At 37.5% G+C, this 24,735-nt stretch overlaps 1 protein-coding gene across 1 annotated transcript in view; it reads left to right on the top strand.

Annotated features, from left to right (window-relative positions):
* LOC127625900 (RAF proto-oncogene serine/threonine-protein kinase-like) overlaps positions 1–24,258 on the top strand; it is a 65,089-nt gene extending 40,831 nt beyond the window's left edge. The window contains exons 13-17 of the mRNA XM_052101344.1: positions 4,107–4,153; positions 6,122–6,240; positions 6,415–6,546; positions 13,806–13,940; positions 22,312–24,258. Of these exons, the coding sequence (XP_051957304.1) occupies positions 4,107–4,153; positions 6,122–6,240; positions 6,415–6,546; positions 13,806–13,940; positions 22,312–22,449 (571 nt within the window). The 3' untranslated portion in view covers positions 22,450–24,258. The remainder of the gene's footprint in view (positions 1–4,106; positions 4,154–6,121; positions 6,241–6,414; positions 6,547–13,805; positions 13,941–22,311) is intronic.
* The last annotated feature ends 477 nt before the right edge of the window (positions 24,259–24,735 follow it).

Below are 24,735 nucleotides of genomic sequence, written 5' to 3'. Positions count from 1 at the left end.
TCACATATAGTGTGAGTTACATAAAGGGTACTCCGTCTGAACCAGTGGTTCTCAATTGGTTTTCACATTGTACATGTGGTTACCCAACACAGTACCAATAGTATCACCAGTATTAACAAAATATACCCATGAATATGCTAAATTAATAACATCCCATGCTGAATGCAAATTATAATTTTTTTTTTTAAATGCATAAACTACAGCATCAGCCAAATATTGTGTCACTACAAACCCAATTTCTGAAAAAGTTGGGACAGTATGATAAATGCTAATAAAAACCTAAAGGAGTGATTTGTAAATTATATTCACCCTTTGCAATAGTGAAAGCTCCACAGCTAAACATTATATGTTTTACCTTGTGAATTATTATTATTATTATTATTATTATTATTATTATTTTTATTTTTTTATGTACAGTCATTTCAAATCAGATGATTGCAAAAGTTGGGACAATCTTGTGTTTACCACTGATAAATATCACAATTTCTTCTAATAACACTTAAGCATTTAGGCACTGAAGACACTAGTTTAAGTTTAAAAAGTGGAATTTCCCCGCATTCATCCATTATGCAGGTCTTCAGCTACCAACTGTATTGGGTCTTCATTGCTGTATTGTGCGCTTCATAATGCACCACACATTCTCAATTGGAGATGGTCAGGCCTAGGGCTGCAATTAACGATTATTTTGATAATTGATGCATCTATTTATTAGAATGATTATTCAACTATTCTGTGATTATTGGAACAATCAATAGAATCAGAAAAAGCTTTATTGCCAAGTATGTTTTTTACGCATACAAGGAATTTGTTTTGGTGTTGTAGGCTCGTGTCACACATTCTCTAAATATAAGAAACAATTATTAAAATATAAGCAATATAAATATGTCCACACAGTATATATTAAAAGTAAGAATAAAAATAAAAGAGAGCAGTACAGCAGAGTAAGTACAGTGGCATGTAGAGCCAGAGGTGGAGTGTGGAGAGTGTCAGGGTGGGTACCGGGCCTTGTTGATAAGGCAAGTGGTGGATGGGAAGAAAGTCCTTATCTCTTATCAATTATTCAGCTTGTGCCCCGACTTATAAGGTTGTATTAAACGTGCTTACTAACAATAAAGAGGACAAACATCATCTTTTAAAAATGCCTCTAAATGACATTCACTGAATTAAAGGGAAAAAACTTTTTTTTTTTATTAAGTTTAATTTGGTAAGAAATTCACTGCAAAAAAACTAATTATCAAGTGTTTTTGTCTGGTTTTCCAATTAAAATTGTCTAAAAATCCTTAAAACAAGATACATTTACTTTAGAAGCAACATAGAAGATATTTAGACTTGCTTTCAGAGAATGTATCTTAAATATAAGTGTTTGTGTATTTTTTCACTTGGCTTTACTACTGCGAGTTCTGTAAAGATGACATATACTTACATTGGCAACCAAAAGTTTGGAATAATGTACAGATTTTGCTCTTATGGAAAGAAATTGGTTCTTTTATTCACCGAAGTGGCATTCAAATGATTACAATGTTTAGTCAGGACATTAATAATGTGAAAAATTACTATTACAATTTGATAAAAATATTCAGAACTTCTTAAACTACTTCAAAGTTTTCTCATCAAAAAATCCTCCTCGTGCATCAATGACATCTTTGCAGATGCTTGGCATTCTATCTGTCAGTTTGTCCAGATACTCAGGTGACATTTCATCCCACACTTCCTGTAGCACTTGCCATAGATGTGGCTGTCTTGTCGGGCACTGCTCACGCACCTTACAGTCTAGCTAATCCCACAAACCTCAATGGAGTTAAGATCCATAACACTTTTTTCCAATTCTGTTGTCCAGTGTCTTTTTTTTTTTTTTTTTTTTGCCTACTCTAACCTTTTCTTTTTGTTTTTCTGTTTCAAAAGTGGCTTTTTCTTTGCAATTCTTCTCATAAGGCCTACACCCCTGAGTCTTTCTGTTGTACATGAAACTGGTGTTGAGCGGGTAGCATTCAATGAAGCTGTAAGCTGAGGACATGTGAGGCATCTATTTCTTAAACTAGAAACTCTGATGTACTTATCCTCTTGTTTAATTGTACATCTGTACTCCACATCTCTTTCTGTCCTTGTTAGAGCCTTTGTCTTTAAGGCCTGTAGTGTACTCCTTTGTATAAACTCTTCAGTTTTTGGCAATTTCAAGCATTGTATAGCCTTCATTCCTCAAAACAATGATTGACTGATGAGTTTCTAGAGAAAGCTGTTTCTTTTTGCCATTTTTGACATAATATTGACCTTAAGACATGCCAGTCTATTGCATACTGTGGCAACTCAAAAACAAACACAAAGACAATGTTAAGCTTCATTGAATGAACCAAATGGATTTCAGCTGTGTTTTATATAATGACAAGTGATCTGTACATTAGTCCAAACTTTTGGCTGTCAGAGTATATTCATGATCTATTCTCCAAAAGCAAGATCCCTTTAGAATGGTACGTTCGCGCAACTCTGAAGAGGCACTGACTGCACAGAGAAATGCCAGTTTCGGAGTGTGTTGTTACATGGCCTGCTTTCATATTATTTTAACTTTTATTAAAGCTATAACGCATTAAATATAAATGCATTAAAGATGTAATGCCAAGGTGTTCGAAGATGCTCGACATGCAAGTTTTGCTTCAGCGGAATGGCAGCTCCACTTATTCCACAACGAGAGTGCTTCTGTATTTACTTATTTTGTATTTTTGCATTATAATTAGCTCATACTTTGCAATCTACATCACCTAAAGCTGTTTGGAGTGTGTCTGGACTGAGCTGCATAATTGTTCCTCAGTCAGACGTGAACTGCAGTGCTCCTCTCACGCGACATCATTAGAGTGATCTCCTGTTACATTAAATGTGATCAAATGACTATTCAACTACGGACATTTCTGTCGACAATTTTTTATTGGTGACATTGTCGATAACGTCGACTAATTGTTTCAGCCCTAGTCAGGACTGCAGGCAGGCCAATCTAGCACCCACACTCTCTGCTTATTCGGACAATATGTGGTTTGTGGTATGTGGTAAATTGTTCTGCCAAAAATTCTGGGACGTCCCTGGAATAGAGGGTGCTGGGTGGCAGTATATGCGGCGAATGGTGTTGACTAACAAAGGTTTACTAAAATAATCCCAAACCATGTTCATGATATCCATTACAGATGAATTATGTTTTTTAAGACAGTGATGTCTGAGGGATCAGTGATCACAAGCATTCATAAGTGGTTTTCTTTTTGCCCTTTACGCACTGAGATTTGACCAGGTTCCTTGAATATTTTATACTATAACTTTTAACTATATTGTGCACTGTAGAGGGTGATATGGCCAAAATCCTTCCAATATGTCTTTGGAGGACATTGTTCTCAAAGTGTTGGATTATTTGCTGAAGCATCTGTTGGCAAATTGTCAAGTCTCGAATGATCCTTGCTTTTGAAGGACTAGGCTGTTTTGGATGCTGCTTATATACTATGACATGATTGCCTTTCCTGTTTCACATTGCCTTGTTATTTTAACTTGTCAAATTGTTATTAGTCTTCAATTGCCCCTGTCTCAACTTTTTTGGAGTGTGTTGCAAACATCTGATTTGAAATGAGCGTAAATAAAAAATAAAAAAAAAATGAAATTCACAAGGTAAAACAACATTTAATGTTTAGTTGTAGTGCTTTTAATATAGCAGAGTAAATAGAATTTGCAAATCACTTATTTTTGTTTTATTAGCATTTTTCATACTGTACCAACTTTTTTGGAATTGAGGTTGTATTAGCCCAGGGCAAACTAGAACCTCTAATGTTAGTGCTTTTAGATCCGCTGTAGTTTGTTTAATATGTATAGCACAGCATATTGTCATAGTATATGACAGCATAGTATATTTTCAGTCACACGTTTGTATTCTGATCGCAAAATACCATCACCTTTTAATAGAGGTGGAACAGGGAAAAAAATAGCACAAAATAGGGGTGTTTTTATTTAAAAGGTTTTGTTAGTTAACGTATGATACCGTTTTTTTACTACCAGCATGGTCATAAAACTAAATATGACCTCTGATAATACTGATAGAAAATGACATCTTATGACCCCATATGTCTTCTCTCTTTTAGTTATTTACATGCAAAGAATATCATCCATCGGGATATGAAGTCTAACAGTATCTTTTACCAAGAATTTGCCCATTTTATTTACTGTTATTCCTGTAATATAGATTCTTAAAGAGCTATTCAGTCATTAAGTCAGTTATTAGGCCAATTCAGAGAGCTAACACAAATGTGAAATTTGGAATTGTGTACTTTATGTATTTTGCTACAGATCAGACTCTGTGCAATCAAATGTACAATATATATAAAAAAAAAATAAATATATATACATATACTGCATACAGTGGCAAGAGAAAGTATGTGAACCCTTTGGAATTACCTGCATTTATGTATAAATTTGTCTTAAAATCTGGTTTGATCTACATCGAAGTAACAATGAACACAATCTATTTAAACTAATAACAAATTATTGTATTCTTTTTTGTTTTTATATTATTTTATTGGTGTTGTACGTTTTGAATATTTCATTCAAACATTCACTGTGCAATTTGGAAAAAGTATGTGAACCCCCTAGGCTAATGATTTAAAAAAAAAAAAAAAAAAGCTGATTAGAGTCAGGAGTTGGGAAACCTGGCATTTAATTAATGAAACAAGATTGGAGGTGTGTGATAGTGCTACTCTGACATATGAAAAGCACTCAGACCTTTTGAGTTGGCTATTTACAAGAAGCATCTGCTGACGTGGGCCATGCATCACAAAAAAGAGATTTCAGAAGACTTATGATCAATCATTTTTGCTTTGCATGAGGATGGAAAGGGTTACAAAGTTATCTCGAAGAGCTTAGATATTCATCTGTCCACAGTTAGACAAATGGTCTATAATTGGAGATGATTTAGTACTGTTGCTACTCTCCCTAGAAGTGGCCATTCAGCCAAGATGACTCAAAGGGCGCACAGCAGAATGCTCAATTTAGTAAAAAAGAACACTAGATTGACAGCTAAAGATTCTAAGGGAACATTGCATATAGTAGGATTATGAATGGAGATGTTAACCAGTTCCAAAACATTAAACAGGCATGGTAGGACACCACGAAGGAAGATGCTGCTTTCCAACAAAAACATTGCTGTGTTTGCCAAAGGCCACCTTGACACTCAACAATGTGTGGACTGATAAAACTAAGGTTGAATTGTTTTGGAAGAACACGCAGCACTACGTATGATGTTGAAAAGGGCACCGCATACCAACATGAAAATATCATCACAATGTTGAAGTATGGTAGCGGGACCATCATGATTTGGGGCAGCTTTGCTGCTTCGGGGCCTGGACTGCTGGACCGTTTGCATCATCGAGGGAAAAATTCCCAAGTTTATCAAGATATCCTACAGGATAATGTCAGGTGGCTGTGTGCCAAGTGAAGCTCCGTAGGTGTTGGTTGATGCAGCAGGACAATGAACCTAAACACTGAAGTAAATCCACTACGGAATGTCTTCAAAAAAAAGAAAATCCACATTGTGGAGTTGCCCGGTCAGAACACCGAGATGCTGTGGAATGAACTCTAGAGAGCTGTTCACACCAGACATTCTAATAATATGGCTGAGCTGAAGCAGTTTGTTAAGGAAGTATGGTCCAAAATTCCTTCTGAATGTTGTGCAGGTCTAATCCACAGCTATTGGAAATGCTTGATTTAGGTTATTGCTGCCAAAGTAGGATCGACCAGTTATTAAATCTAAGATATATTTATGTTGTATAACAAGTCTCTGGGTAATGTTAACCACTGACTGTATTTTACTATTATTAAACATTATTTTGACCTAATTAAACCTATTTAGGTATTTTTAAAACCCATTTTTTTTAATTATTCGTATTGTTTCTGGAGAAACGCATTACCCGAAAATGCCAATTTTCTTTCAGGTTTTAGGACTACTGACTGAACAGCTCTTTGGAATACTTGACTCCGATCAATTGTGGCATACTGTGATATTTTTCTTTGAGAAGTGTGTTTGTTTTTGTGCTCACCACTATACATGACTAATTTATGCTTGTGCATTAGCAGTCATATTTTCCCTTAATGCAATGCTCAGATATCTTCCTGCATGAAGGTTTGACAGTGAAGATTGGAGATTTTGGTCTGGCCACAGTGAAAGCAAGGTGGAGCGGCTCACATAGAGTAGAGCAGCCCTCCGGATCAGTTCTGTGGATGGTGCGTTAAATCTATATGGAATCTGATTTGAGACCTATTATGTCTATGCAAGACATTGTTTAATATAGAACTAATTAAGACTACAATATGCCTTAATATTATACATAAGAAACAATGTTTTGTGTAATGCTGTGTAAAACAAGTAGCGGGTGAGTAAACATGTCTTTGCTTTAGGCTCCTGAAGTCATCCGGATGCAGGACAATAATCCGTACAGTTTTCAGTCAGATGTATACTCGTACGGTATCGTTCTGTATGAGCTGATGACAGGAGAATTGCCTTATTCTATGAATGGAAACCGAGATCAGGTAAGACTAAAGTATAATTTTATAGAAATCGCATGATCATGGACCTTAAAACAGGGGTCCCCAAACTTTTTTCTATGAGGGCCACATCATTTTTCCTTTCTATAATGGAGGGCCGTAGTCTAATAGAAAATGGCATGGGCCGGAGTGATTTATTGTGGAGATTTTATTATGATTTTAAATGGATTTACAGTATTATGCCTCCTAATGCTAGATTAATTTATTATTTATGCACTATACATATCAAGTGATATACAGGTTCTTCTCAAAAAATTAGCATATTGTGATAAAGGTCATTATTTTCCATAATGTAATGATAAAAATTAAACTTTCATATATTTTAGATTCATTGCACACCAACTGAAATATTTCAGGTCTTTTATTGTTTTAATACTGATGATTTTGGCATACAGCTCATGAAAACCCAAAATTCCTATCTCAAAAAATTAGCATATCATGAAAAGGGTCTCTAAACGAGCTATTAACCTAATCATCTGAATCAACTAATTAACTCTAAACACCTGCAAAAGATTCCTGAGGCTTTTAAAAACTCCCAGCCTCATTACTCAAAACCACAATCATGGGTAAGACCTGACTGCTGTCCAGAAGGCCATCATTGACACCCTCAAGCAAGATGGTAAGACACAGAAAGAAATTTCTGAACAAATAGGCTGTTGCCAGAGTGCTGTATCAAGGCACCTCAGTGGGAAGTCTGTGGGAAGGAAAAAGTGTGGCAAAAAATGCTGCACAACGAGAAGAGGTGACCGGACCCTGAGGAAGATTGTGGAGAAGGACCGATTCCAGACCTTGGGGGACCTGCGGAAGCAGTGGACTGAGTCTGGAGTAGAAACATCCCCGCATTCCCCAGGTCAAGCCACTTTTGAACCAGAAACAGCGGCAGAAGCGCCTGACCTGGGCTACAGAGAAGCAGCACTGGACTGTTGCTCAGTGGTCCAAAGTACTTTTTTCAGATGAAAGCAAATTTTGCATGTCATTCGGAAATCAAGGTGCCAGAGTCTGGAGGAAGATTGGGGAGAAGGAAATGCCAAAATGCCTGAAGTCCAGTGTCAAGTACCCACAGTCAGTGATGGTCTGGGGTGCCATGTCAGCTGCTGGTGTTGGTCCACTGTGTTTTATCAAGGGCAGGGTCAATGCAGCTAGCTATCAGGAGATTTTGGAGTACTTCATGCTTCCATCTGCTGAAAAGCTTTATGGAGATGAAGATTTAATTTTTCAGCACGACCTGGCACCTGATCACAGTGCCAAAACCACTGGTAAAAAGTTTACTGACCAAGGTATTACTGTGCTCAATTGGCCTGCCAACTCTCCTGACCTGAACCCCATAGAGAATCTGTGGGATATTGTGAAGAGGAAGTTGAGAGACGCAAGACCCAACACTCTGGATGAGCTTAAGGCCGCTATCGAAGCATCCTGGGCCTCCATAACACCTCAGCAGTGCCACAGGCTGATTGCCTCCATGCCACGCCACATTGAAGCAGTCATTTCTGCAAAAGGATTCCCGACCAAGTATTGTGCATAACTGAACATAATTATTTGAAGGTTGACTTTTTTTTGGTATTAAAAACACTTCTTTTATTGGTCGGATGAAATATGCTAATTTTTTGAGATAGGAATTTTGGGTTTTCATGAGCTGTATGCCAAAATCATCAGTATTAAAACAATAAAAGACCTGAAATATTTCAGTTGGTGTGCAATGAATCTAAAATATATGAAAGTTTAATTTTTATCATTACATTATGGAAAATAATGACCTTTATCACAATATGCTAATTTTTTGAGAAGGACCTGTATAGCCTATTAAAAGAGCATTATTACTATCGTAATGACATTTTTTCATATTCATTGCTATTGAAATCAAATTATTTACTTATGCGTATTAGGCTAATCAGTGTGAACTATGGGCTTGTTTCTGGCTGGTGAGAAGTCCAATGTCAGGTTCCATTCCTGTCACAGCCAGTCTCAAAGACTGATGCAAATGTTCATCAGTGAGTCTTGATCTCATCGGATTTTTCATCAGTTTCATGTGTGAAAAGGTTTGCCCACAGATATATGTGCCAAAAAGTGTGGACATCTTCATTGCATTCCTTCTGATGTTTGGGTAGGTCTCGTTAGGGAGGGCAGTATAGAATTCAATGAGACTGTTGGGCTTGTGTTCAGAACATCACAGTTCTGTAACTCAGCCAACTCAAACTGATAAGAAGGCAGGGCTTCGTCAATGTCAGCAGCAAAAGGGTTCTGAAAAAGGCGGATTTCTTTAGCGTGGACATGTAGCTCACGGAATCGCACATCAAACTCCGCCTTCAGCATTTCCAGCGCTTCCACTGACTTTTCAGCTGGGAATGGGACCACTGGTTTCTCAGCTGAGAGGCTTTGGGTAACAGGTAGATGGGTGAAGTCTTGCTTTTGCACTTGTCCCACAAGCAGTGCTAGTTTCACCTCAAATGCTTTTATGTGGGAATACATGTCACATATTAGTTTCCCCTTGCCTTGGAGCTGCATGTTGAGGCCATTCAACATTTCTGTCACATCTGTTAAAAAGGCGAGGTCCCATTTCCATTTTGTGTCGATCAATTCTGGGACAGTTTTGCCCTTTGTCAGAAGAAAAACATTGATTTCGGGTAGCAGCTCGTAAAAACGCCTCAACTCTGCCCCAGATTAACCATCGGGCTTTAAAGCACATATCCGTGAGAAGACTCTCTAGCTCGGACAGAAAGACTTGGAACTGCCTGTGTTTAAGTCCGTTTGCTCTGATGAAGTTTATACATGACACCACCACTTTCATAATCGATTCCCACTTCAGAACTTTGCAGCACAGTGCTTGCTGGTGAATTAGTCAGTGTACTTGTAAAGGGGGCATGAGACCTCTTTCCTCCATTTCTCTATTCATGCGTCCTATCAGTCCCCTTGACGCGCCAACCATACTAGGAGCTCCGTCAGTCGTGATGCTGGCCAGCTTAGACCAGTCTAGATCCAACTCTTCTATCGTTTGGCACACTTTACCAAAAATATCCTCCCCTGTCGTAGTACCTTTGAGACTTTTTAGGGCTGCCAGCTCCTCGGACACTTAGTTAGTTTGAGCTAACTCCGCGAAGAAAAATGAGCAGATGTGCCGTGTCCTGCACGTCATTACTTTAAAAAAAAAATCTAATTCTTTCACTTTTTCCTTCAGCTGGGCATATACATTATACCCCATTTCTTCAATTCGTCTGGTGATTGTACTTGCGGACAGACTCACCGCATTTAAGACGTCTTTCTTATCGAGGCACACCTCCTCCGCAACAGCATTCATACATTTCTTTACGAATGGCCTACCGCAGGTTGCAATCAGTTTAGCTACCTGAAAGCTAGCTCGAATGGATGACTGGTTCAACTGGGTTTGCCGTACAAACGTATTTTGCTGATCAGATAGTCCACTTTTTAGCTTCGACACTTTGTCTGCTCTCATTTGGCCTTGTAAACTCGCATACTTGTCTCTGTGGGGGGTTTCATAGTGTCGGCATGAGATTGTATTCTTTGAACATGGAGACTGTTTCTTGACAGATGAGGCAAACAGCCATTTCTTTGCATTGAACAAAAAATTATCACTTGTCCACTTTTGGTTAAATACCCTGCATTCTGAATCAACTTTTCTCTTTCCCAACCGTTTGGCCATTTTGTTGTCACTTTAAATTTTCTTGCTGGATCGCGTGCACCCGCTCGATCACGATGGAACGTTAATCCGGGTGAATCTAACAAATAATTTGGCTACTTTAATAATTATAACTAAGGGAAATTTTATTTTGAAAGCCAATATGTATTATCAAATACAAATATGATATGATTAAAACATATTTAAAATTAAATTGTACAAATATTTCTCTGCATGGCATTGTTCAGAGGGCCGGTCCAAATGTGGGGGCGGGCCGTATTCGGCCCGCGGGCCGTAGTTTGGGGACCCCTGCCTTAAAACATTCAACTAGCTCTTAATTATGCAAATAATATAATTTTAATTGTTGGGTGAATCTCACGAAACCTGTCAAGAACATGTAAATACAAGATGATCATTTTAGAGAGATTTTGAGATTTTACTCAACCGTTCTCGTCCTGGGATTCTGGGAATTATTCATTTCTATGGCAATGCTTACAATGACAAAATGTTCCACATGCGGCTTTGTTGTTAATGACAGAAAAATATTTAATCACTGCATTAATTCATTAATTAACCTCCTATATGTCCTAGCAAAATGTTTAAGAACAATTAAAATGCTGGCTATATTGCAATGGCATATCAAACAGCAATTTGTTGAAACTTCATTTAACACTTGAGGCTGCTGACATTTTTGTACTTTTTACAATGACTTCACACCGTTGGAGCTTTCATACAATTCTGAATTTTCAACCCGTAATTAAGAGTTCAACGAAGATATGAAGAGAGAAATAAGAAATAAACATTTGCTTAAAATGTTTTGTGACATACGTTTTTTTTACACAATATTCACATTACTGTATAATTTGAATACAGTTTTTTTGCATTAAAGTATTTTTACAGTGTAATTTTGTTGTATTTTAATTTATCCTGATTTTAATAATAAAATACAGTATATTGCAGTAATATTTTAATGTGTGTGTCACACGAGCAAGAGTGCGATATGGCACTACATCAACACACTTAGATTGAAGTTAGTAAAACAAATATTTTAACCCCTCCAAAGATTTAATATTAGCAAACTATAATTTTGGCAAGTCATTTAGGACTTTTACTTTGTGCATGACACAAGTAATTTTTCCAACATTTGTTTACAGACAAATTGTTTCACTTTTAATTGACTATCACAATTCCAGTGTGTCAGAAGTTTACAAACACTAAGTTTACTGTGCCTTTTAAGCATCTTGGAAATCCAGAAAATTATGTCAAGCCTTTAGACAATTAGCCAATTAGTTTCTGATTGGAGGTGTACCTTTGGTAATATTTTAAGGCCTACCTTCAAACTCAGTGCCTCTTTGCTTGACATCATTGGAAAATCAAAAGAAATCAGCTAAGACCTCAGAAAAACATTGTGGACCTCCACAAGTCTGGTTCATCTTTGGGAGCAATTTCCAAACACCTGAAGGTACCACGTTCATCTATACAAACAATAGAATGCAAGTATAAACACCATGGGACCACACAGCCATCATACCGCTCAGGAAAGACACTCATTCTGTCTCCTAGAGATGAATGTAGTTTGGTGCGAAAAGTGCAAATCAATCCCAGGACAACAGCACCTTGTGAAGATGCTGGAGGAAACGGGTAGACGAGTATTTATATCCATAGTAAAATTTGTCCTATATTGATATAACCTGAAAGGCTGATTAGCAAGAAAACACAGCACTATAGTTTGCAAGTGCATATGGGGACAAAGATCGTACTTTTTGGAGAAATGTCATCTGGTGTGATGAAACAAAAAATTTAACTGTTTGGCCATAATGACCATTGTTATGTTTGGAGGTAAAGGCTTGCAAGCCAGAGAACAACATCCCAACCATGAAGCATGGGGGTGGCAGCATCATGTTGTGGGGGTACTTTGCTGCAGGGGGGCTGGTGCTCTTCACAAAATAGATGGCCTCATGAAGAAGGAAAATTATGTGGATATATTAAAGCAAAATCTAAAAACATCAGCCAGCAAGTTGAAGCTTGGTCAAAAATGGGTCTTCCAAATGGACAATGACCTCAAGCATACCTCCAAAGTTGAGGCAAAATGGCTTAAGGACAACAAAGTCAAGGTATTGGAATCGCATCACAAAGCCCTGACATCAATCTGAAAATTTTGTTTGTACAGATGATCGTGGTAGATTCGGGCATTTGGAAATTTCTCCAAAGGATGAACCAGGGGGTTGGGCTGTGTGGAGGTGTATCATCTGTTCCAGGGCTCCCTGTTCTATTCCATTCTATTTGCAAATGGAATGTTTGATAGTCTAAAATGTATATAAAGAACCATCTAAAAATATATAATAAGAAAATACAAATAAAATAGACTTTTGCATGGTACTGTCTGTAGACATTATATACACTGCCTGGCCAAAAAAAAGATTGCTGTTTGGATTTAAATAAGCAGATATGCAAGCAGATGCTTCAATTGGTCAGGTCTAGGCTCAGCAATGTTATGCTGCAATAAAGTGAAGTAAGCTGAGTACCTATATGTACCTGAATTGAAATTCTTTGGGATGTGCTGAAGAAGACTTTAAGGAGTGGTTTGACTTCATTTATATCCATCCAGAATTGCATACATTTTTGGCAAAGATGATGTAACATTGCACAACATTAAGAACCTTATGCAATACCACAACATTTATTTCCATCTGAGATCTTTTATTGACAACGGGAGAGTTTAAACTTTCTGTAAAGTCTTCTCCAGCACATCCCAAAAACTTTCAATGGGCTTAATGTCAGGAATCTGTGGTGGCAAAGTCAAGTGTAAAAAGTATTCCTTGTGCTCCCAGAGCCACTGTTTCACAATTTGAGCCCAATGAATCTTGGCATTGTCGTCCTGGAATATGCCTGTGCTGTCATTGAAAACATAAATGTATTTATGGGCTAACCTGGTTATATATATATATACATACATATAATATATATATATATATATCAAAATAAATCTTCTAAAGAAATATATATTAGATGTGAAATGGCAGGTATTATTATCTACCAGAAATATATTTGAAGATTTCTTTTGATTATATTATTTGCATAAAGACTAGGCTTAAAATGGTAATGTTAATGTACAGCATTAGCTCCAAATACATGAGGCCGCTCTTTTCACTGAATTCAATGTAAGTTTGTGCTATGTATTTAGCTTGTACTTGAGCATGATTCAAGCTTTGGTCAGCTGTGGTTTTCTATGCAGCAGAAATGTGTTTGGCAGCGAGTCTGAGCTGGCTGGGTAGTCACCCTGGGGCCCTGCTGCTATATTTAGGAGCCCAAAGGCTAAAGGTCAATTTTGAAACCACGGTCACTGGTAGTGTAGCCTTTAACACTGCTCTGTTGTTTAGAGGAAAGAGCCTGCTAAATTCACTTTTGCTCTGTAGTTGCTCATGAGCTATAGGTAAAAAAAAAAAAACAAATTGGAATATCTTAGAAACCACATTGGAACGCCCTGGCAACCACCCTGTGGTCTGGTGTTTTGCGTGGGCAAGCACCATTCACATTTTCTTCTGAAAATAAAAAAACTTTTTTAATGGGTTAGTTATGTAATAAAAACGTCTTCCTTTTGGTTTGCATGTAGATCATCTTCATGGTTGGCAGAGGCTATCTTACTCCAGATCTCAGTAAACTGTACAAGAGCTGTCCTAAAGCCATGAAGAGACTTGTCGCTGACTGCATACAGAAGTCCAAAGATGACAGGCCCTTGTTTCCACAGGTAAATATAATTTACTTACAAGTGTTATTGCATTTGTTGCTGTTGAATAAAAGGCTCTTGGGTGAATCTCATGAAGAACATGTCAGGGTAAAATTTCACCCCAAAATCAAAATAAAGAAATGTTAAATTCTACTGTATAATGCATATAGAGTCTATTTTTAGGACCATTAAGTTTATTTTGCAATGTGACATTATTTTTGACATTAAAGGAATATTGTGGTTTCAACAGAATATTCGTCCATCCTTTTCTCAAAAAAAAAAAGCAAACATCAAGATTACATTAAGGGCCGAAGCGTACTCCACGCAAATACGCAGAAGCATCTTGCAACGCAAGCTCGATTTCACACATTGTTGCATTCTGAAATGTGTCAGACAACAATTCATAACTTAATGCAACTACACATTGCATTCTCAATGTTGCTACAAGGGGTGCAATAGCAAGATTGGTGTGAACTGTCCATTTCTGCTGTGAGTTTTTGCTTTTAACTCAACCACTGTTATTGGGGAGCAAAGGTTTGAAGAGAATTTTGCTGAGCAAGTAAGTTAAAGTCAATATATTTATAGCAATTTACCTGAATAATAACACATCCAGTTTAACCCTGTAAAGTCTGACATATAACGCATAACATTTTAGTTTTTTGACCTGAAACTATTTTTAGTACCATTTAAACAAAATAAAAATAATCATTAAATTTGTATATGTATCATATTTGATACAAAAGACTTTAGAGGTGATGTGTCCTTCATTTATATAAGCGAAAAGTGCAAATTAATCCCAGAACAACAGCAAAGGGCCTTGTGAAGATGCTGGAGGAAGCAGAAAGACAAGTGTATATATACCCACAGTAAAACGAGTCCTATATCGACATTTTTATCGACAATAGCTTCTCAGCAGGAAGAAGCCAATGCTCCAAAACCGCCATAACAAAAGACTACAGTTTGCAAGTGCACATGGGGACAAAGATCTTACTTTTTGAAGAAATTTCCTCTGATTAAACAAATGTAACTTTTTGGCCATAATTACCGTCCTTATGTTTCGAGGAAAATGGGTGAGGTTTTTAAGCCGAAGAACACCATCCTAACCGGGTGGCAGCATCATGTTGTGGGGTGCTTTGCTGCAGGAGGTACTGGTGTACTTCACAAAATAGATGGCATCGTGCGAAAGGAAAATGACGTGTATATATTGAAGCAACATCTCAAGACATCAGCCATGAAGAAAGTTCTGTCGCAAATGGGTCTTCCAGATGAACAGTGACCACAAGCAATCCAAAATGTCCAAAGTTGTGACTATTGTGTTATTGGAGTGGCCATTACAAAGCCCTGACCTCAATCTGATAGAAAATATGTGGGTTGAACTGAAAAAGCGTGTGCAAGCCAGTTAACGCATTTACTGAATTACAAATGGTGCAATGAAATTTAATTGTTTGATCTTTTATTTTAAAATACTGGAACTCAAAAAAAAATGTTTTTGTTGGGTTTTATGTTGGGGAGAAAAAACCCTGAAATATCTTGTTTGCATAAGTATTCAACCCCTGTGCTGTGGAAGCTGCCAGGTTACACCGATGAAAGAAACCATATCAAGAGCAATGCATAATGCTGGCCTGTATGCTAGGGTGGCAAGAAAGTAGCCGTTACTTAAAAAGTACCATCTGAAAGCAGAAAAAGAAACCATCTGGAGTTTGCCAGAAAGCATGTGAGTGACCCAGCTGCGATGTGGGATAAGGTTTTCTTGTCAGATGAGACCAAACATTTTGGCCAAAACTCAAATCGCTATGTGTGGAGCAAACCTAAAACTTCCTATGCCTACAGTGACTTGTGGTGGTAGCACCATCATATGGTGGGGATGCTTCTCATCAGCAGGGACTGGGCATTTTGTTAGAATTGAAGGAAGAATGGAATATAGGGAAATGCTACAAGTGAACCTGCTTCAGTCTGCTAAAAAATTGAAGCTTGGAAGGAAATTTTCAGCATGATAATGATCCCAAGCACAAGGCCAGTGCAACTTTGGAGTGGCTCAAGAACAAAAAGATAAATGTCCTACAGTGTCCCAGTCAAAGGCCTGATCTCATTCCTTTTGAGAATCTGTGGCACTATTGGAAAATTGCAGTCCAAAAGCGTCACCCAACAAACCTGAACAACCTGGAGCAAATCTGCGGAGAAGAAAGGGCCAAAATCACATTGTCAAAGCTGGTAAATATGTACCCCAAAAGACTTAAAGCAGGTTTTGCAGCAAAAGGTGGCTCGACCAAATATTAATGTGTGGGGGTTGAATACTTATGCAAGCAAGATATTTCAGTTTTATATTTTTCATAAAAAAATTAGTTTCAGAACAATAATATTATGATTATAACATTTTGTAAAGTTTCTGTCAGATACCTAACCGGGTGCTTATGACATATTTAACCTGTATAGCCTAATGCATAAAATTTTATGCACGTAATTTCAACATAGTAATTTATCAACTTAAACAGTGCTTTGAAACAACAATAGGCTAGTCTATTTATTGTAAAAAAAAAAAAAAAATGTAAATAACAAGTGCTAGCATCTGCGTTCACATACTTGCATAGAGTATGCTTTGAGTACTTATAATGGAAGTGAATGGACCCAATTTTTGGAGGGTTTAATTGAATATTCCAGGTTCAAAACAAGTTAAGCTCAATTGGGAGTCATGTGATGGCATGCGAGAAACAGACACATGAGCCACGAGCTCTGCGCACTTTGCTAGTTTTTTGTATTATTTTCATGTTATAATCCGGTGAGATTCGATACATCCAGATACATATTTGCTCTTTGAGGTAATCATGGCAAAGAAGTCAAAATCCTTAGACTCTGGAGACATTAAAAGACACTTGCGTGCTCTAGCTGAAACCTTCGATTTGGAAAGCGCAGTGGGAGAAGAAATTCAGCGTCAAATGTCCAACATCTCAGTGATGCTGATGAAGGCTGTTGCTGACTTGGAGGATCTCTCTGTAATACGTTGATCTATTGTGGTGATGGGAAACAAAATTCTCTTGAGTTGGTCATGAGTGGCAGATGTTGCAAACGGATCGATTATCTGGAGTCATCGGAAAGGGAATTATCTGCTAATCTGCCTGCATCCAAAACAGACTTGAATACATTTTGGAAAAATTGGAAGATCTCGAAAATAGGAATCGAAGGACCAATATACGGCTTGTTGGAATTCCTGAGCATGAAGAGGGCAGAGATATCATGAAATTCCTGGACGAACTCTTCCTGAGTCTGCTCAACAGGCCATAAGGTGGAAATCACAATATTTTCTTGTTCCCGACATGATGTATTTTATTTTTTTATGCGGCCTCTGAATGAATTTGACTCTTGACCATCCGAGGAACCGAGACGCCTGTTTTGTTTCTTTTTGTGCTGGTTCCGCCTTGTGGCTGGAGTTTGATTTGTGGAATAACACTGCTTCGGGACAGTTGTGGATGAATCTGTTCATCCCTTGTGCTTATGTCTCTTGTGCTTTTTGTGGAGTATTGGAATTATTATGTCATCTGCTGGACTCATAATAGCTGGCTCACTGAACATATGTAACACTTGTTTGTCTGTCCGAGGAAACTGAACTGCTTTATATCAGCTGGAATGTTTTTTTTTGTGGAGGAACACGCCTTCAAGACAGTTCTGTGAATTAATCTACACGTTCTTTGTGTTTATTCTGTGTGTTGGCTTGGTTCTGTTTTACAAAATATTTTCTGTTATGTAATTTTGCCTCACAAAATCTGTATAGAAACACTTGACTTGAGCAATCTAAAAAGAAGGAAGGTTATTTCTTAAGCATAGGAAATGTGATGGTTTCTTCAAAAACACATTTGAAAGCTGAAAAATTTGGTAAGATACGGGGTGGGCATGTTTTTTTAATGCTCAATGACCATCCTAATGAGAAGGATGGTCATTATATTGATAAATAAATATCTACAATTCAAATTTCTCAAACAGATTAAAGCTAAATCAGGAAGAGTTATTATTATTTTAGCAAAAATTCAGGGGAAAAGGTTGGTTTTGGCTAATATTTATGCACCTAACGTTGATGATCAGGGATTTTTTTAATTGATATTGAAAGGATGTTGGATCACCCCTCATGATATAATATTGGGAGAAGACTTTAATCTATTGATGGACTCAGTCCTTGATCATAGGAAGCAAAGCAAAGGCGTCTAAGCCCCCTAGAGCAACACTGACACTTCACAGCATGTGCAAAAATCTTGGTCTTGCAGATGTTTGCCGACTTTTGAACCGATCTGTTAGACTATACATTCTTTTCATCAGTCCATAAGATTTATTCTAGAATAGATTTTTTTTTATATCCAAGTCCCTCATTTCATCTGTTGTCGATTGTTTCCCTTTTGCAAAGATCAATTGGTCCTAAGTATCATCTGTGGGCATGGCTTGGGAGGCACTTAAGGCCGGTATTAGGGGCAGGATCATACAGTAGGCCTCATTCATCAAAAAATCCAAAACACGGGAACTTGTGCCAAGGCAGAGCTGAAGCGCCGAATGTCGTCTAATGGCCTCAGAGAATTGACCCATTTGAAATACAGATATAATACTATTTTATCGCAGAAACTGTTTTATTTATTCAGGGCAAGACAGTCATACTTTTGAGTCAGGGGACAAAGCAGGGAAGCTTTTGGCTATATATAAAGCAGAGAGTTTCTTTTTCTACCATTCCTTCTGTGAAATCTGCTGGTGGTGAAATGTTTACCTCGGCCATTTATATTGATAATGCCTTTAATGAATTCTATCTTGATCTTTATAGTTCCATGTCTTCGTCTACTGATGAAGATATTATACATTTTGTGGAACCATTAGAACTCCCTAAATTGATGACTGAGCAAAAAACTCTTGATTCTGAGATGACCTTAATTACCTCGCCAAGCTCCTCCAAGTTTTTGCCTACAGGCCGCTGAATTTTTTAGATCTTATGCTACAGAAATGGCTCCACTTTTGTTAGAAATTTATTTGGGAATGGGAAGCTTCCGCCAACCATGACTCAAGACCGGATCATTCTGATTCTTAAAGACAAAGAGCCAAGTGAGTGTAAAAGTTACCATCCAATTTCCCTGAATCAGCTAGCTGTACAAATTTTGGCTAACCGATTAAGTTAAGACATCTCTTATACATATAGATCAGGTGAGGTTTATTTGGTGCTGCAGCTCTTCTGATAACATTGGGCATTTCATCAATATCATGTGGTCAGTAGCGAATGATCAGTCTCTGGTCGCGCCATCTCACTTGATGCCAGAAAGGTGTTTGATATGGTAGAATGAGATTATCTTTTAAACATTTTTGAAAGGTATGGGTTTGGGAATACGTTTATTGGTTGTATCAAGTTACTTTATAGACACCCTATAGCAGCGGTACAAACAAATGGATTCATTTCAGATTATTATACTCTGGATAGTGACAACCGTCAGTGATATGCAGTCTTTCCCCATTATTGTTCTGTCTTGCCCTTGAACCATTAGCAGCCGTGATGAGGAGGATGATTATTCATGGGTGGTGGTGGGAGGCATGGCACATAAGCTTCTGCTTAATGCAGATGATATTTTATTATTTGTCTCTGACCCTACTAAATCTATGCCTTGCCTCCACAGAATTATTAATTCCTTTTCCAAATTCTCAGGATACAGTCAAGTGGTCTAAATCCAAAGCTTTGGCTCTGACAGCGTACTGTCCAGTAACAGTCTTTCAGCCAGGTGCCTTCCAGTGTTTCAAACAAATTTTAATACCCTTTTTAATAGCTTTTCAAGTGATGTAAATGGGTGGGCTTCATTAAATTTATCGATGATTGGGAAGGTTAAAGTTATTAAAATTAACTGTATCCCAAAATTTTACTACCTGCTACAGTCTATCCCGGTAGATGTCCCCCTCTCTTATTTCAAGCAATTTGAGAGTATATCTTTTATTTGAAATCTTACCCAAGATTTAGTTTTATTATTATATGTTCGGACTCAGACATTTGGCTCATTGGTCGTTTACACCTGAAAGAGCCCCTCCCGGGTTCTGCATTGAACAAGAAGTTCTTGCACCTATTTTGCCATTGCAAAGCCTTTCCATTAATCTAACCAGAGCAGTTCAATCACACCCTGTTATTTCTCGACCGCTCTCAAGATTATGGGAAAAAGATTTAAATTTGGATTTGGAGGAGAATGGGCTAGGATAAAAAAAAAAAAAATAAAATAAAAAATAACTGCATCTAGTGTGCGCCTTATACAATTCAAGATTTTGCATTGGTTCTATTGGGCCCCCTCTAAATTGTATAGGCTTGATCTTAAAGACACACCCACCTGCTGGCGATGCCAAACAGAGGAGGGTGCGTTTGGGGGGGGGGGGGTGTTGAAATACAGCATTTTTGGTTAAAGGTGCAGAGTCTGATGGGTGATTGTGCATTCAGGTGTCATTTTGCCCCAGACTTTGTATCTTGGGTGATGGGGCGGTCATTGACATTGAAAGTAGAAAAATAAAGACTTAACCAGTGTCATGATCGGAATATTCCTTTAAAGGCAGAAATGTGAAACTTATTAAAGCACTTGCATTAATTCTTCTGTTAAAACTTGTGTATTATTTCAGTTTTTACGATCATTTTAGGGTTTACAGTGTAATGTCTTCATGGCAATGAAGTTGTTTACAACTTAACACGGTTAGTAAGCGATTTTATCACACAAAACCAGTGACGTGCGGTGATGTCTTAAAGAGGCTAGGCACTGAGTTATGAAAGCCAGATTACCTGATTTATTGTTTAAGCTAATAATACGTAATAACAGTGAACGTTACGCACAAGCGCGGCATATCAAGAAATGTAAAAATCAGGATGTATATCGTGTATTCTCTCTCTCTCTCTCTCTCTATCACAGACACACACACACACACACACACACACACACAGCGCATAAACAGTGAACGTTACGCACAAGCGCGGCATATCAAGAAATGTATATGTATTTTATATATGTTTTATATATAATATATACGATTTTGTTAATATATCTTCATTAGATATTATTATACAAAATAGTCAAAACACAGAACATATAACAGAACATAAGTTGTTTATTTTATACAACATTATGTGCTTATTTTTTTATGTGCAATCTTCATCTTTATAACAGAAGATACAATACAACAATCCTTTACCTTTTCATTGTGGTAGGTTATATACAGCTTCCTTTGCTCGTCAAGTGCAAGGTCGATCCGAGATTTTCCAAAGATTTTCAGTGTAATTTGACACTGGATGTGAGCTGACGACTTTTCATGCTTGGTTAAAGCTGCGGGCAGGTTGTTAAATCACAATATCCCGCTGAAGTCAAAACAGTCTGACTGGTTGAAAAAAGCAGGCAGGGATAGCAATACAGCCGCTGATTGTTAGCACAGCCACATAGCCAATCTTTTCTTACATACCAATCAGTTTGAAATGATCGGATAATTTTTGAGCCCTTTTGCTGTACTAGTCCATCTAAGGCTGGCGTAGACCTCCCTCTTGCAATTAACTCATATTTGGAATTAAAATCGAGCTTGGAAGTTGGAAAAAATTCTTAATTCCGTGGTTACGGCCGGTGCTGTGATTTTGATTTTGAATTTGGCGGGGATTAGGCATGTACGCTAGCTGTGGTGTAATGACGTTAGCTACGCAAATGTCCAGGAATATCTCGATTTTAATTGGTCCATGTCTGATACGTAACGGAGATGATTACGGGCATAACATATTTACGTCAAAAGGCACAGCAGATATGTGCTTTTTGCCGTACATGTTAAAGAATACAGGATCGAAGTGCGCATGCGCAACATGGGTTTTCCGCGTGTCGTCTGCAATGAATGGACCGTAAAAGCACTGCTTATTCTACCATTTGTTTTTAGTTGATTATACGTAACTGCTACATTTGTCATCATAACGTCTAAACAATTGGAATAACACACATATTGGATATATAAATCACAAGAATAAAAAGTAAAAATACAAATACAAGTGTATTATTTAATAAACATTTTATTTTTGAATTTTGGCAGGGTAGGCAGTGCCTAGTTTGCCTACCCAGACCGCACGTCAGTGCACAAAACTCATGTTAACTAACATATTGCTTGCGTCTTGTGGCTATACTTTTGAAACTGAGTATTTTAACATTCACAGATTGGCACCATTCACTCTAAATAAAGGTTTGTTAATCAACATTATGAATATTTTTGATATATCGTCCTAAATATAGGCTTAATTGAATTAATATAAATATTACCCAAACATGTTCTTGTTTTAAGGGATTCCCCCTCGTGTTCTTCTGTGTTAGCATTTGCACACACAGTACAATATTTCTCAGTGGGTCATTAATGACATTGTTATTTTCATTGCTGTCTATTATAGATTCTTTCCTCAATAGAGCTTCTCCAGCACTCCCTCCCTAAGATAAATCGCAGCGCGTCTGAACCATCACTGCACAGAGCCTCACACACCGAAGACATCAACGTCTGCACTCTTGCACTCACATCTGCCTTCAAGTGAAGCCAACATGCTCACTTCAGCTAAAGACGCTCTAGAAACACGAGTTGACAGACTCAAACATATTCAAGCTATGAATGGATTCTCAGTGGATGAATTTAGCATCCTGGTGGCCACTCTGAAATGTTTTATTTTTCACCAACCTAATGTGCTAGTTGTTTATTTGCTTTGTCTATTGTATTCTGTATGTAAAAGGGATAGTTCACCCAAAATGACCTGGCTGACCCTAATGATGCTAATCTCTCTTCTGATTTGCTGGTCTTAAATGTTGCCAAGGAACTCTTGGAGCGAGAGAGAGAGAACAGCAAATAGCACTTTCTGTACATCATTCAGACTTTATCAGTTGTGTCTAGTCTTATTGTATATTTTAAATGAGTAGTTCACCCAAAAGAAACATTCTATCTTCATTTACTCACCATCATGTTGTTCCAAACCTGTATGAATTTATTTCTGTGGAACAGAAAAATTATTTATTTTTGTCAATGTCCAAGCTGCTCTGGTCCAATGAATGAGGCTGTGCTTGGACCCCATCCATTTATATTGGAAGGACAAGAGCAGCCTGTATATTCTGCAGGAATTGATTACTACTTTTGTGTTTCATGGAAGACAGAATAACATTTTTGGGGAGAACTATTCCTTTAAATGGTTATTTTCACAAATAACTTCACAAACCCCCCTTGATCATATGTAGTATCATAAACATTTTTATGGGTTTCTTATAGGCAATTTCACAATCAGTGGTTCATAAAATGGCTAGACGTGTAGCATGTTGTATATTTTCCCTAAGTACCAGTACTGCTAATGGCCATGTGTGGTTGTGAACATGAAGTTGGTCTTGTTTTTTTATCAGGCGCCATAAAATGGGGAGGGTATGGGGAGCACTTTATGATTGTGTCCTGTTGTCTCTTTTAATTTGTACTTTATTACAAAAATCAAAGAAGAGTGGGTATTACCATTTTATTATTAAACTTATTAGGGATTCATATATTTTTTGGCTTGTTATTGCTTGTCATTGAGAATTAAATTGTAAACTTGACAGATTGTTTATCCATTGTATTTTAATAAAATTAAGTTAAAGCACACAAGCTATATTTAAAATAACTCCATCTTAGTTTGAAGCATACTATCATGACCGTTTTCTTTCATACAAATGGCAACCAGTGAGTGCAGTATGAGAAAATACACCAATGGCAAAGTCTCTCGCTTGGAAGACCGCGTCCTCCGGAGGTCGCATTTGTCCAATAGTATCCAGCTGCAGACCCGCAGCACCACCAGTTTCAGAACCCCAGTTTCAGAACCCCAGTGCCAGAACCTGAAGTGAGGGGCGGAGCTTACGTTCTAAACCGAGTAGCGCCACCTAACGTTTTGGAGAGTAGGCTACACCACCAGTTTCAGAACCCCAGCGCCAGAACCTCAAGTGAGGGGCGGAGCTTACGTTCGAAACCGAGTAGTGCCACCTAACGTTTTGGAGAGTACTTTGCTTTTATTACAAACGAAACATCATACTTTATACGTATGTTATAATGATTCTTTAAGGTACAGTACAATAAGCATTTTAAAACATTGATCTTGTGTAATATAATTGTATATAGTTTTCCGTTTCATTGTATTATGAGAGATACTTCCTGATCATGATGGTGAAAAAAATGCTTGAAACTTATGGGCATTTTATATAAAATATACTTTATTTCACAAGAACATGTGCAGCATGCATTTTTCTTTATGTAAAATAAAACATGGGCCCTAGGCCCATTTTATCATGACAATCCTGTATAAATTAAACTTAATGTATCAAATGAGGAATTCACTCTCAGGCCCATTTTGTCCTTACATTCTTGCTAAAATAACTCCATGTCATCCCTGAACACAAAATGAAATCGAAAGGGCTCTCTGGAAGCTTCTGACTGTTCCAGGAGATTGTTGCGGGCCTTTTCCTTGTGGTCTTCATTCATTCGAAATGTCTCTAACCTCAAAAAAAAACCTCAACTATAAGGTAACATTAACTCACAAACAATGCATATAACAGAGGAACGTGGAACAAACACTTTAACACCTTCACAAGATGTCTTCAAAACGTCACCGCAAGGCTCATTTACAACACGCAAAAATGTATCGAACCATCCGTAGAATTTTTTTTTTAATACAGTAAAGTATGACAACATATTCAAGCTTCATTAAGATGATAAAGTTATGCACAAATTAAATATTTAGCAGATAAACGCTGAACTTAATATATGCGATAATTTTTCACAACATGATGTCAAAAACGTTACACAACTCACCATGCTC

The sequence above is a fragment of the Xyrauchen texanus genome, chromosome 32 (genome assembly GCF_025860055.1).
Source record: "Xyrauchen texanus isolate HMW12.3.18 chromosome 32, RBS_HiC_50CHRs, whole genome shotgun sequence".
Taxonomy (NCBI): domain Eukaryota; kingdom Metazoa; phylum Chordata; class Actinopteri; order Cypriniformes; family Catostomidae; genus Xyrauchen; species Xyrauchen texanus.
This window is presented reverse-complemented; position numbering and strand designations above follow the sequence as displayed.